This window comes from Pseudonaja textilis, chromosome Z (assembly GCF_049901715.1).
Source record: "Pseudonaja textilis isolate UNSWEBS1 chromosome Z, rPseTex1.2, whole genome shotgun sequence".
NCBI lineage: Eukaryota > Metazoa > Chordata > Lepidosauria > Squamata > Elapidae > Pseudonaja > Pseudonaja textilis.
Window position 1 is genome coordinate 124,744,274 of NC_142008.1, and position 14,288 is coordinate 124,758,561.

A 14,288-nucleotide genomic window follows, 5' to 3' on the forward strand; every position below is an offset into this window, starting at 1 on the left:
CCGGTTTTCCTGACCACCACCTCTTGCCCGCTGGGCTCCAGCGCTCGCCCCTGTTGCAGGAAGGCGTCCACCAGATCTCTGTGGCATCGCCCTCCTCTGTGGGGGGAAGAGGGGGGAAGAAAGACAGGGTCAGATTGGAAGACCTCCCCTGCCCCCGACCCCGACCCAGCCCTGCCTGCCTTTGTCCTGGGCCTTGAGCAGGGCAGGCAGAAACCCAACAGGTGAGGCTCGGCCCTGACCCAAGAGAGAGCTTCACCTGGGCCCCTTCCTGCCCCGTTTTCCCACACACACACCCCGGCACTCCATACCAAAATATTTTCATTTGATTCCTTTCATTTCTCTGTCCATCCTCCCCTCGACCCCCATACCCCTCCCGGCAGCCAAAGACTAACCAAGGCTAATCCTTCCCTGATGACTTGTATGCTACACAAGTCAAAAAGAGGTCTGTGAAAATATTTACACACCCCTCACATCCCGGACATAAACTGATTCAACTCCTGCCCTCAAAACGACGCTATAGAGCATTACACAACACAACAACTAGACGCAAGGACAGTTTTTTCCCGAACGCCCTCACTCCGCTAAACAAATAATTCCCTCAACACTGTCCAACTGTTTGCTAATTACTATTATTTTTACTAATCCTCCCATCCTCCCTTCCACCCGTCTCCTCCCACTTAGGACTGGATGACCGTAACCGCGTCACTTGTATCCTTATGATTTTTTAAAAAAATGGACTGTTTCCTGGTATAACTCGATTTGATCGCTTATTATTATGTTTCCTAGTATGATTTGATTGCGTATTTGTATCCCTTGACTATTAAGCGTTATACCTATGATTCTTGATGAATGTATTTTTTTTGTCTTCTTATGTAACACTGAGAGCTTGTGCACCAAAAACAAATTCCTTGTGTGTCTAATCACACTTGGCCAATAAAAAATTCAATTCAATTCAATTCTATTCTATTATTTCTATTCTATTCTATTTTATTCTATTCTATTCTTGTTTCTATTCTATTCTAATTCTGTTCTATTATTTCTATTCTATTCTATTCTAATTCTATTCTATTCTTATTTCTCTTCTCTTCTTATTTCTCTTCTATTCTTATTTCTCTTCTATTCTTATTTTCATTCTATTCCATTCTATTCTTATTTCTAGTCTATTCATTTCTATTCTTATTTCTATTCTATTCTTATTTCTATCCTATTCTTATTTCCATTCTATTCTTATTTCCATTCTATTCCATTCTATTCTTATTTCTATTCTATTCATTTCTATTCTTATTTCTATTCTATTCTTATTTCTAGTCTAGTCTAGTCTAGTCTGGTCTAGTCTATTCTTGTTTCTATTCTATTCTAATTCTGTTCTATTCTTATTTCTATTCTATTCTAATTCTATTCTATTCTATTCTATTTTATTCTATTCTATTCTTGTTTCTATTCTATTCTAATTCTGTTCTATTCTTATTTCTATTCTTATTTCTATTCCATTCTTATTTCCATTCTATTCCATTCTATTCTTATTTCTATTCTATTCATTTCTATTCTTATTTCTATTCTATTCTTATTTCTATTCTATTCTTATTTCTATTCTATTATCTAACATTACAGGCGGAAGCTTTCCAAACGACCGTTCCTGAGGGGGCGGGGGGCGGGGCGGTCAGCACCTGCCCCTTAATTAAGGCAGAGAAGGAAGCCAGGCAGAAGCACAAGAAAGCAAATTGCTAATCCTCAGGCTGGCCTGCCAAGAGTGCCAGCCAGAAGGAAATTAGCAAGTCCAGGAAAGAGCCAGTAAGGGATTTTCCCAGCCTAGACTGGGGGAGGAGGAGGAGGAGGGGGAACTGTTGGTGGTCTCTGAGCTGGATTGTTTTCTTGCAGACGTTTCATGAACCAACTAGGGAACATCATCATTGCTAGAAAGGAATGGGTTTTGTGGAGAGAAGGGAGGAGGAGGAGAAATAGTGCAGGGTCTCCTGCCTGAGCAGGGGGTTGGACTAGAAGACCTCCAAGGCCCCTTCCAGCTCTTGCTGTTCTGTTATTCTCTGAGCTTGATGGTTTTCTTTCGTGACATGACTAAGGAGCATCATCAGTGTTAGAGAGAGCATGCGAAGAGGAGGAAGAGGAGTATGGGGTCCTTGGTGGTTTTCTTGCAGACGTCTCATAACCCAACTAGGGAATGTCATCAGTGCTAGAAGGCGGGTGGGGGTTTGCAAAGAGGAGGGGGACAGGGAGGATGTGGGGTCCAATGTTCTCTTGGTTGTTTTCTTGTAGGCGTTTTGTGACCCAGCTAGGGAACGTCATCCGTGCTAGAAGAGGTTGTGGAGGAGGAAGGAGAGGAAGAGGAAGGAGATGATGCAGGGGGTGGGGAGGATGACCAGGCAGGCTCCAGCAAGGTGGGATTTCAAACCTCCCTTTGAACGAGGTCCCCAGATGCCCCGCTAAACCCCCAAGGCAGCCATTATCCATCCCAAACACTCCATAGTTCACCAGCCTCCTGGCTTTGCCTTCCAACGAAGGGACCACGCAGCTTGCATGGCTGCCTGGTTGGGGAGGGGCAGGCAGGGGGCCAGCCAGACGTGGGACGTACCCCAACATGCCCCCCCAACACCATTGAAGATCCAGAGTTGCCCAGGTGACCAACACCTTCAGTGGGAAAGTGGGAGGGTCCTTATCGTTGTTTGCAAAGTTTGCATTTGACTTACAAATACTGAAGCCAGCCACTCTAGAGAGGCCCACTGAGAAGGTGAATGCCATTTGAATTATTGTTATTTTTTAAAACTCGGGTTGACCTGCCGAGAACCACACTTTTAGTCCACGCAGGTGTATTGCAATTGCAATTGTAATTATTTTAACTCTAACTGGCCCGAGTGTTCTTCTGATTATTGCATTTAAATCTAGCTTAATTGTTTGCCATGTGAGACATTATGATTATTTTTAACTTCACTGAGCTCTGTGCGTCACCCACAGTCACACGCCAGGGAAGATGGATGGCCTTAGAAATTTAAGAAATACTATTTTACTCCTCATTTAACAAAATCTGCTACTCACCATTATTGGAGTGACGAGAAGGTACCAAATGCAAGACGGAATGTTTTTCTGTGGAGATCAAACACAATTGTAAATAATGGGGATATTATATGGATGACAGCTTAACGATCTGCAAACAGATTTCCTCACTTAAGTATTTAAAATTCTTTTCTGTTTTTTAAAGGTGGGAAACTGATGCTGTTGTAATATATTAATCAGCATTCAACTACGCAGGACAATACATGCGTGTATGTGCTACTCCCTTTTTAAGTGCACTTTTCCCCTTTTAATGTCATGTTTTTTCTTTTCTTTTTTTTTTAAAAAAAATGGGTGTTTTGTATTTTACCTTTTTTTGGAATAAAATAAAATTAAAATTTAAAAAATGGGATTTAACTGAAAAGACGAACAAGGCCCTCTGCATGTACTCCCCTCATTGATGGCTGCTGTGAACCCTGTCAGGTTGAACCCAGCACAGGAAATACTTCTTAAAACCATGTTTCTCAAACTGGTTACATGAACTGAAGACTTAGTATAACCATGATGGTTTGTTCCTGATCTAACTCTTTTTTTTTTTGTCCCGGAATTTCTCCAGCCGCCAAATGTTTCGGCATGGATACGACGAGAAGAAACGCAATTTATTTGTTTGATGGGGGAACTTGCTTAATAGACGGTGGGAATGCGGTCGACGTAATATACCTTGACTTTTTAAAAAAAGTGGGAGAAAAAATAACCCACGGCAAGCTAAATCCGTGACGGGGAACCTATGGCACCCGGCCAGGGTGGCAGGCAGAGCCCTCTCGGTGGCCATGCGCACCATCGCCAGCTGGTCTTCTGGTTTCTGGTGCACACATGAGCGCCGGCTGGTCTTCATGGGCACCAGAGCGCCGGAAAACGGCCTGAAAATCAGCCAAAACACCAGGCTGTTTTCGGGCCTTTTTCAGGCCATTTTGGGGCCGTTTCTCAGGCCATTTCCAGACCTGTTTTCAGGCTGATTTTGGCCATCTTTTGGGACGTTTCTCAAGCTGTTTTGGGGCCTTTTATAGGCCATTTTCAGGCTGGTTTTAGTCCCAAAACCACCTGAAGAATGGCCTGAAAACAGGCCATAAAGAACCCCGAAAACGGCCCAGAAAATGGCCTGAGAAACGGGCCAAAAACCAGCCAAAATCGGCCTGGAAACAGCCTGAATCCTAAATTACATTAACAGAGGGATATAATCAAGATCAAGGGAGGTACTAATACCCCTCTATAAAGCCTGAGTAAGGCCACACCTAGAGTATTGCATCCAGTTTTGGTCACCACATTATAAAAAAGATGTTGAGACTCTAGAAAAAGTGCAGAGAAGAGCAACCAGGATGATGAGGGGACTGGAGGATAAAACATGTGAAAAACAGTTACAGGAACTGGGCATGGCTAGTCTAGGGAAGAGAAGGACCAGGGGAGACATGATAGCAGTCTTCCAATACTTGAGGGGCTGCCACAGGGAGGAGGAAGGGGTCAAGCTATTCTCCAAGGCCAGACAAGGAACAATGGATGGAAACTGATCAAAGGAGAGATTCAACCTGGAAATAAGGAGAAACTTTCTGACAGGGAGAACCCTCAACTGATGGAACAGAAGTTGCCCTCAGAAGTTGTGGGAGCTTCATCCCTGGAGGCTTTCCAGAAGAGACTAGACTGCCATCTGTCAGAAATGGTGTAGGGTCTCCTGCTTGGGCAGGGGGGTTGGACTAGATGACCTACAAGGTCCCTTCCAACTCTGATTATCTGTTATCTATTATTTTTCTCATAACAGCCTTTTCTAAAGACCATCAAAACGACACAAAGCACGGCAAGCTCTCCCACCCAGAAATTTAAAACTCTGCAAAATTGCAAAATCATGCAAAATTTGGGCTAAACCTGTCTCGTTGGGTCAAAAAACGCTTCTCGGGATTTTTGGTGCTAAAAACCTTTTTCCAGAGGCAATATCGGAAGCCCTGCAGGATCGAGATGCCTTTGTTTTCTTTTTCACGGGCCGTTTGTGGCACGTCACAACTCTGGAGGCACACAAAAGGACACAATGTTCTCATCATTTTTTCTATCACTTTCACTTCCCTTCTTTCCAACCCTGTAATTTTTGCTCCGTTCTGCTGCAAAAAAGTTTAGTTGTCTGGACCAAAATTGTCGCTTGGAGAGAGTGTGCAATTCTGGTTGCATGTGTGCAGGGGTGGGATTCTACCAGTTCGCACCTATTCGCTAGAACCGGTTGTTAATATTCTAAGCAGTTCGGAGAACCGGTCGTTAGAAGAAATTACTGGACTAATCCTGTAAGGAAGGCAGGAAGGAAACATTCTGGTGTTGCTTACAGAAACTGCCTCTCTGTTAACCCTTATTTCATTCTTGGCAGGACTAGACTTCCTGTCTCAGGAATGTCTCTGGAGTTATTTTTCCCTCGTTTGTTGGTACTTTGCTTGTGTGGAGGGACCATTCAAAGTTACAATGGCACTGAAAAAAGTGACAAAAGTTTTTCACGCTTACAACTGTTGCAGCATCCCCACAGTCATGAGAGGCCAGGCGAGGAGATGCGTGCCTCGATGTGATATTGAGTTGGCCACACCCAGCCAATAACATGACCACCAAGCCATGCCCATCACCTAAGCCACGCCCACAGAACTGGTTGTTAAAAAATTGAATCCCACCCGTGTGTGTGTGTGTGTGTGTGTGTTGCAGGTTGGACAGGGCTGGCATTGACCTAGCCTCCTTTTGCAAGACTGTTGAGAGCAGAATAAGAGAAGAACAGAAGAAAAATACGAGAATAACAGAAAGATAAGAGAATAACAGAAGAAGAATAGAATAGCAGAGTAAAAGGATAATAGAAGAATAACAGAATAACAGAAAAATAATAGAATAGAAGAATAAGAGAAAACAAGAATAGAAGAACAGAATAGTAATAATAGAATAACAGAAGAATAAGAGACTAGCAGAAGAATGAGAGAATAATAGAATAGAATAACAGAAGAATAATAGAATAATAATAATGGAATAAAAGAAGAATAAGACAATCAGAACAATAGAATAGTAGACTAATAATAATAGAAGAATAATAGCAGAAGAATAAGAGAATAAAATAATAGAATAACAGAAGAATAAGACAATCAGAAGAATAGAAGAAGAATAGAATAACAGAATCAAGGAAGAATAGAATAAGAGAAGAACAGAATAACAAAATAAGAGAATAACAGAAGACTAGAAGAATAACAGAATAACAGAAGAATAGAAGAAAAATAGAACAAGAGAATAAGAGAAAGCAGAAGAATAACAGAATTACAGAAGAGTAAGATAATAACAGACTTGGAAGGGAACTTAGAGGTCTTCTAGTCCAGCCCCCTGCTCAGGCAGGAAGCCATACGCCATTCCAGAACCAATGGCTGTCTAATCTCCTCTTAAAAACCTCCAGTGTTGGAGCACCCACAACTTCTGGTGGCAAGCAGTTCCAAAGGTTAGTTGTTCTCCTTCTTAGGATGTTTCTCCTCAATTCCAGGTTGCTTCTCTCCTTGATGAGTTTCCACCCGTTGCTTCTTCTCCTGCCTTTGGGGCTTTGGAGATGGGCACCTCTCAAGTTGGCACTGTGCGGTTGGGTCGCCTGGATCAACACCAACTGTGGTTCTTTGCTGTAATGTTGTGGTTTCTGTTCTTTTACCCAGACTTCTTTTAATAGCACACCTGGTTGCTTTTATTACGTTATACGCTGCCCAGGTTTGTCCAGGCTCTGTAGTTTGACAATAAATTGAGTAAAATAACTTCACCCCATGAAGGATAAAAAAGGACTGGGGGTTGGTGGGATGTGATAGCAGCCTTCCAATATTTGAGGGGCTGCCCCAAAGAAGAAACTGACCGAGGAGGTCAAGGTCCCTTCCAATTCTCTGATTCTGTTCTGCAATGAAGGCAACCTAACTTTTAAAAGACCAAAAAAAAAAAAATTCCTGGGAAAAGGTTGGGGCTCTAAAATCACACACACACACACACACACACAGAGAGAGAGAGAGAGAGAGAGAGACAGAGAGACAGAGAGACAGAGAGAGAGAGAGAGAGAGAGAGAGAGAGAGAAAGAGAAAGAGACAGAGAAAGAGAGAGAGACAGAAAGACAGAGACAGAGAGAGACAGAGAAAGAGACAGAGAGAGAGACAGAGAGAAAGACAGAGAGAGACAGAGAGAGAAAGAGAGAGAGAGACAGAGAGAGAGAGAGAGAGACAGAGAGAGAGACAGAGAGAGAAAAAGAGAGAGACAGAGACAGAGAGAGACAGAGAGAGAGACAGAGAGAGAGAGAGAGAGAGAGAGAGAGAGAGAGAGAGAGAAAGAGGGGACAGAGAGAGAGAAAAAAGAGAGGGACAGAGACAGAGAGAGCAGAGACAGAGAGAGAGACAGAGAGAGAAAAGAGAGAGACAGAGAGAGACAGAGAAAGAGAGAGTGAGAGACAGAGAAAAAGAGAGAGACAGAGACAGAGAGAGACAGAGAGAGAGACAGAGAGAAAAAGAGAGAGAGACAGAGAGAGAGACAGAGAGAGACAGAGACAGAGAGAGAGAGAGAAAGAGAAAAAGAAATAGAGAGAGACAGAGAGACAGGGATAGAGACAGAGAGAGAGACAGAGAGAGAGAAAAGACAGAGAGACAGACAGAGAGAGACAGAGAGAGACAGAGAGAGACAGAGAGAGAGAGAAAGAGAGAGAGAGAGACAGAGAGAGAGAAAAAAGAGAGAGACAGAGAGAGACAGAGAGAGAGAGACAGAGACAGAGACAGAGAGAGAGAGAGCCTTGAAGTAGACAGTGCTAAGTTATATTTACTCCATGTTGTTCTTTCTAAGTGCGGTCTACTCACTGCGGGGACGAGGTTCTTGTTGAAGGTTTTTCGCCACATCCCTTGTCCATCTCGTCCTTCGCACGTGGGCCACCGGGCCGCCAACATCCCTCTGAAAGCCAGAAGAGCGACCTCAGCAGTCCTACCTGTGTACCTGTATGGCAGGTTGAACTCCAAAGCAGCAGGGGCTTGGTGGGTAGGAAGAGCAAAGCACGCCAGGACTCTGGTTGCCTTAGGGAGAAAGAGTAGCGGAGGAGGCGGGGGGCTGGGCTGCTACTGGTTCGCCCGGTTGATGCGAACCAGTTGCTAATTTTATCATTTTTAATGACTGGTTCTGCAAACTGGCAAATCCCACCCCGGTTGGCCCTGCCCACCCCAGCCTGCCCCTCCCAGGCCAGGAGACCCCAGGCAGCCCATTTTGGATGCCAGGTAAACACAGGGCCCATGCAGAGGCTCAGGGAGGGTGAAAAACGGGCCTGCCAGGGGCTCAGGAAGGGCGTTCGGAGCCTGGGGAGGCCATTTTTGCCCTCCCAGAGGGTCAAGGAAAACAGAGAGCCAGTTGCTAAAATTTTTGAAGAGGAAGAGGGTTGCCAGGATTGGAAGTGGGGCGGGGGAAGAGGGGGTGCCGAGGAACCTTGATTGACACTTGGGGGCATTTCAAGGTTGCAAATTAGCTCATTCAGTGCTGTGGACTTCAACTCCCCAAATTCCCCAGATAGCATTAAAAAAAAAAAACCACTTGCTGTCGTTCGTTTAGTGTCCATTCAGAGTCCCAACAGCACAGAAAACAGTGACTTAGGACCATGTTTCACCCTTATGACCAACCGTCACAGCATCCCCCGTGGTCCCGTGATCGAAATTCAGACCCTTGGCCACTGACTCATATTTAGGACGGATGCAGTGCCCCGAAAAGGGGTGTGTGTCACGCGATCTCTCTTTGGCACCTTCTGTACAGCTACAGGTTTGCTTAACGACGGCGTGATTGACTCAACCCCTGCAGCGATTCGCTGAACGACGGCGGCCCCAAAAGGTGGCAAAACGGGGCAGGGGGAATTTTGCACCTGGGGACAATTTCAAAGCTGCTTCCGTCATGATTGAAATCTGGTGGTTTTTTTTTTTTTTTTAACTCCAAAGTGCCGGAAGATAAAGTTCAAAGAGAAAAAAACGGAAGGAGATAAGGGAAGGTTAGGAAAGAAAACAAGGCTGGCTTGGAGAGGATTCAAACTCCCGGATTCCTCCTGGCCACGTGCCAGCGTGCCACGGCCTTTCTGACCGGCACTCTCAAGAAAGGAAAATCTTTATCAAACGTGTTATAGGTGGCGCTTGCCACCATGCAGGATTAGCAAAAACATTTAGCAACAACATGTCCGCCAAGTGTTGGAAATCTAATCGGACTTTAGGTACTTATTATCTCATGTGGTGGACATGACTGAAAGCAAGAAAATATTGGACAGAAATAGATACGCGGTTGGAAAAGACAATCAAGCAACATTACAGATCTGATATTTTGGTCGGGTATAATGTCCAAGGAGAGCTATGATATATGCCTAGTTTTGCATGTATTGATAGCTGCAAGGATTTTATTTGCGCAATACTGGAAAAAAAAAACGAGAACACGCCATCCGAGGAGGATGTAATTTGGACAATATTAGACCTGTGCAAAGATGGATAGATCGACATTAAAAAAAAATAAAGGACAAAGAAGACACAACTATTACTGAACATGGAATAGATTTTTACGAGTAGTTAGAGATAAGAGGTAGAAATTAGATGAAGAGAGATTTTGCAGAGTATGAACTAGATATCATGATGGTTTATAAATGTGCCAATATAACCAACGGAGTTACCAATAAGCTAATGGAAAGATAAATCTAGTTAAAACTATTCTGTTACACTATTACTAGTGTTATTGGGATATATGTTAATATTCCCTTTCTGTTCTTCCTTTGCTGTTTTTAAATGGTATGCTCTGACGATACACTCTATTCAAAATGTTGATCAATAATAATAAAAATATACATTAAAAGGGGAGAGAGAAAAGAGAGAGAGAGAGAGAGAGAGAGAGAGAGAGAGAGCTAAATGGCTGCCACAAAACACAGGCAATGGCTCTCTCCTTTTACACTGGCACATGATCAGAGGTCCTTTATTTCCCTTCGCGAGGCATACTCCCCCTCCGTCTTTGCATATATCTGACGGGTGGGATTCTGCCCAGCAAAGACACATATCGGAGAGCTGAGGAAATCATTCATTTTGCCCTGCCTAGAAGTTGAATTTGCAGAAAGAGGGAAAATATCTGCCAATTCTCCAAAAGTCGAGAAATGGATAGAAAAATTGTGCAACAAAAAATTCCTTTTTTCTTGTAAGGTGTGTGTTTGTGGGGATCATAACCTCATCCGAAGGTTTGCAGAGTCAGTGAAATGGCCCCTCCCATCCAGAAAAATGCCCCCTCCCTCCCTCCCCCCGGCCCACTTGCCCCGCCCCCATCACTCCACGATCCCAAATTTTCTCGGAAAACAGAAATTTTAAGCTAAGCCAAGATAGTTTGGCTGCAGAGACAAAATGAGGGGAAAAAAATAGCACCGCTTTTTGCTCCAAAACCACTGTGTCAGATTTGCTCCTGCCTGCTGGATTCCAAAACCCATCTTCCACCCCCCACTGTCTGGCTGGGGGATGATGGGAAGGTGGTTTGCTATCCTGTTCTTGGATTGGGGGGGGCAGCGAGAGTGCCTGATGGATCCCAAGTTGCGTTTCTGCCTTGCAAATTCACTACCGGAGGTGCATTTAAGTCCGGTCTAGAATTGCACAAATGGAGTGTGTGTGTGTGTGGGGTGGGAATGATGTCAGAGGCCCCCGGAGCCCTCGAGGGGGCCCTACCCGCCTTCTGCAGAGCCCCCCTCCCTACCTGCCGTAAGTCGGAGGCATCCCGTTGTCCATCCGTTCCGGGGCTTGACACACTCCTTCCCTCCGTAGAATGGCCAGCTCCTCTTTCAAGATTTCGAGGCTGGCTTGGATGCTGAACAGCATGAAAAGACAAGCCAGCAGGCCCACTGCCAGGGCCCCCACGACGGCCCAGGGAGTTGGGGGGCGCTGCCTCACCCCACAGGAATCCAGCCCCGAGAAGGGGCTTAACCCACCCCTCCAAATCTTGAGAGGTATCATTCTTTCCAGTTTCTTCCCGGGTCGAGGTTTCTCCTGCCCCACAGAGGCCAAATCCTGCCTCGCAGAGCTCAAACCCACAGAGGACCCTACATCGGAGACCCCCGCCGTCCCCCAAAGCGGGAGGATTGGCCCAGGGCTCCTCATCGCCCCCTTGGATTTAGTCTCCCAGATCATTCCGGTCCTGCAACCGCAACCTTTGCCTAGGGGTCTGCCCGGTTTGGGGCGAGGTTGTGCCCCAGTTCCGGAAGGATTTGCATGGCAAGGGTCCCCAGACATGACTGGTATCCCCCTCCCCACACACCCCAAAGTCACCGCCTGGCAGAAGGAACGTGCACCATCTGGACTTTGGCGTCTCCTGGCTGCAGGCTGGAGAGGTCTGGTTGTGCCCCGGGTGTAGACCGCATGGGTCTGTGTGCCCACGGCGGCTGTTTGCAAGGAAGAGGGCCTCGCCCGCCGCTGGCCCACCCACCCTGAGGCCTCCCCCTGCACCCCTCCTCAGCTTCCTGGACACCGGGCTTTCCCCCTGCAGAGAGGAGGCGAAGTGGGTTGCCAAAGGCCAAGTGAAGTTGTGCAACGGATTGAGGAAGCTAGGCAGGAGCTGTGCCCGCCCCGCTTGGAGAGCCGCCAAGTGGCAGTCAGACACCACATCCTGGCATCTTCCAGGCTTGGCGAGGGCCTGGCTGGCTGCTCCCAGGCGTGGCCACTTCCCGGCACCCAGACCTCGGGATCGCCTGCTAATCCCAGAAAGCCAGATTCCCAGGACGGCTGCCAAAGAAGACTTGGATGGGCTCCCTTTAAGGAAGGAGGCCTTTGCGTGCCCTTTCCCAGTGAACTCCGGTTCCGAGAAGCCAAGGGGGCCCGGGGTGGAGGGGGCTCTGACCGCGTCCCTGTGGCACGTCCCAAGTCGCTGCAACGGAGCAGGCATGGAGGGAAGCGGAGATGGCCGGCCATGGAACAGAATAACAGAATTGGAAAGCACCTGGGGACTCTTCTAGTCCAAATATTCTTGGCTGCAGGGCTAGGAAAAAAAGTTATTTTTTTTTTAAAAAGAAGTTGTTGGGAAGGTTTTTGCTGATGTCTATTTTGTATGTACCACGTTTTCCCCGAAAATAAGACTGGGTCTCATATTAATTTTTGCTCCAAAAGACGCGTTAGGGCTTGTTTTCCAGTTAGGTCTTATATTGGGGAAATATGTGGTTCTAATGCAGCCCTCCGGCTGACAATCTTAACCGGGGCTTATTTTCTGGGTAGGGCTTATTAATATAAGAGCATCCTGAAAAATTCACGCTAGGGCTTATTTTCCAGTGGGGTCTTATTTTCAGGGAAAAGGGCATATACATCCTGTTTCCCTGCAAATAAGACCCACTGGTATATATACGTGTTTGTGTGTGTGTGTGTGTGTGTGTGCGTGTGTGTGTAAACATCCAGCATGCAAAAAAAAAGAGAAGTTTTGAGACCAGACTGAGAAATCCCCAGTTCTGCTCCTCCTCGTCTGGAAGACCAGGGAGGGCCACAGCTTTAACCACAGCCCACCAGCTGACACCCATGTCGGCTAGGAACATGGGATAAGGGTTACTCAGCCAACTTGGTGAGAAGTTACCTTAAATAACATTGTCCAGAGGACAGAGTGGTTTTATTTTATTTTTCTTTCTCTCTCTCTCTCTTCTCTTCTCTCTCTCTTCTTTCTCTTCCTTTCTTTCTCTCTCCTTCCTTCCTTCCTTCCTTTCTGAGGGCAGAGTGGTACTTCTTTTTCTTTCTTTCTTTCTTCTTTCTTTCTTTCTCCCTTTCTTTCTTTTCTTTCTTTCTTTCTTTCTTTCCTTTCTCTTTTTCTTTCTTTCTTTTCTTTCTTTCTTCCCTTTCTTTCTTTTCTTTTCTTTCTGTGTCTTTTTTTTTTTCTTTCTTTCTTTCCTTTCTCTTTTCTTTTTCTTTCTTTCTCCTTTCTTTCTTTTCTTTCTGTCTGTCTGTCTTTCTTTCTTTCCTTTCTCTTTTCTTTCTTTCTTTCTTTCTTTCTCCCTTTCTTTCTTTTTTCTTTCTTTCTGTCTGTCTGTCTTTCTTTCTTTCCTTTCTCTTTTCTTTCTTTCTTTCTTTCTTTCTTTTTTTTCTTCCCTTTCTTTCTTTTCTTTTCTTTCTTTCTGTGTCTTTTTCTTTTTTCTTTCTTTCTTTCCTTTCTCTTTTCTTTCTTTCTTTCTTTCTCCCTTTCTTTCTTTTCTTTCTTTCTGTCTGTCTGTCTTTCTTTCTTTCCTTTCTCTTTTCTTTCTTTCTTTCTTTCTCCCTTTCTTTCTTTTCTTTCTTTCTGTCTGTCTTTCTTTCTTTCTTTCCTTTCTCTTTTTTTTCTTTCTTTCTTTCTCCCTTTCTTTCTTTTCTTTCTTTCTGTCTGTCTGTCTTTCTTTCTTTCCTTTCTCTTTTCTTTCTTTCTTTCTTTCTCCCTTTCTTTCTTTTCTTTCTTTCTGTCTGTCTTTCTTTCTTTCTTTCCTTTCTCTTTTTTTCTTTCTTTTCTTTCTTTTTTTCTTCCCTTTCTTTCTTTTCTTTTCTTTCTTTCTGTGTCTTTTTTTCTTTTTTCTTTCTTTCTTTCCTTTCTCTTTTCTTTCTTTCTTTCTTTCTCCCTTTCTTTCTTTTCTTTCTTTCTGTCTGTCTGTCTTTCTTTCTTTCCTTTCTCTTTTCTTTCTTTCTTTCTTTCTTTCTCCCTTTCTTTCTTTTCTTTCTTTCTGTCTGTCTTTCTTTCTTTCCTTTCTCTTTTTTCTTTCTTTCTTTTCTTTCTTTCTTTTCTTTCTTTCTTTCTTTCTCTTTCTTTCTTTCTTTCTTTCTTTCTTTCTTTCTTTCTCCCTTTCTTTCTTTTCTTTCTTTCTTTCTGTCTGTCTGTCTTTCTTTTTCTTTCTTTCTTTTCTTTCTTTCTTTCTGTCTTTCTGTCTTTCTGTCTTTCTTTCTTTCTTTCTTTCTTTCTTTCTTTCTTTCTTTCTTTCTTTCTTTCTTTCTTTCTTTCTTCCTTTCCTTTCCTTTCCTTTCCTTTCCTTTCTTTTCTCTCTCTTTCTTTTCTCTCTCTCTCTCTCTCTCTCTCTTTCTTGACTGAAGGTTGAGTCAGCCTTCCCTCCTTCCAAGGTGAATAAAACAAGGCCCTGGATTGTTTGGGGCAAACAGGCTGACTCTGTAAACTGCTTAGAGAGGTCTGTAAAGCACTGTGAGGTGGTATATAAGTCTAAGTGATATTGCTTGGGAAGGAAGGAAGGAAGGAAGGAAAGAAGGGAGGGAGGGAAGAAGGGAGGGAGGGAAGGAGGGAAG

The 14,288-nt window shown here is 44.5% G+C and overlaps 1 protein-coding gene across 1 annotated transcript in view; it reads right to left on the bottom strand.

Moving 5' to 3' along the window:
- The window catches only part of TNFSF12 (TNF superfamily member 12), a 45,638-nt gene that overhangs the window by 11,076 nt on the left and 20,274 nt on the right, over positions 1-14,288 (bottom strand). The window contains 7 exon segments of the mRNA XM_087917293.1: positions 1-61; positions 64-96; positions 3,763-3,923; positions 4,921-5,057; positions 7,875-7,965; positions 10,756-11,066; positions 11,482-11,919. The exon segment at positions 1-61 is cut by the window's left edge and continues 22 nt beyond it. Coding sequence (XP_087773419.1) covers positions 1-61; positions 64-96; positions 3,763-3,923; positions 4,921-5,057; positions 7,875-7,965; positions 10,756-11,066; positions 11,482-11,919 — 1,232 coding nt within the window.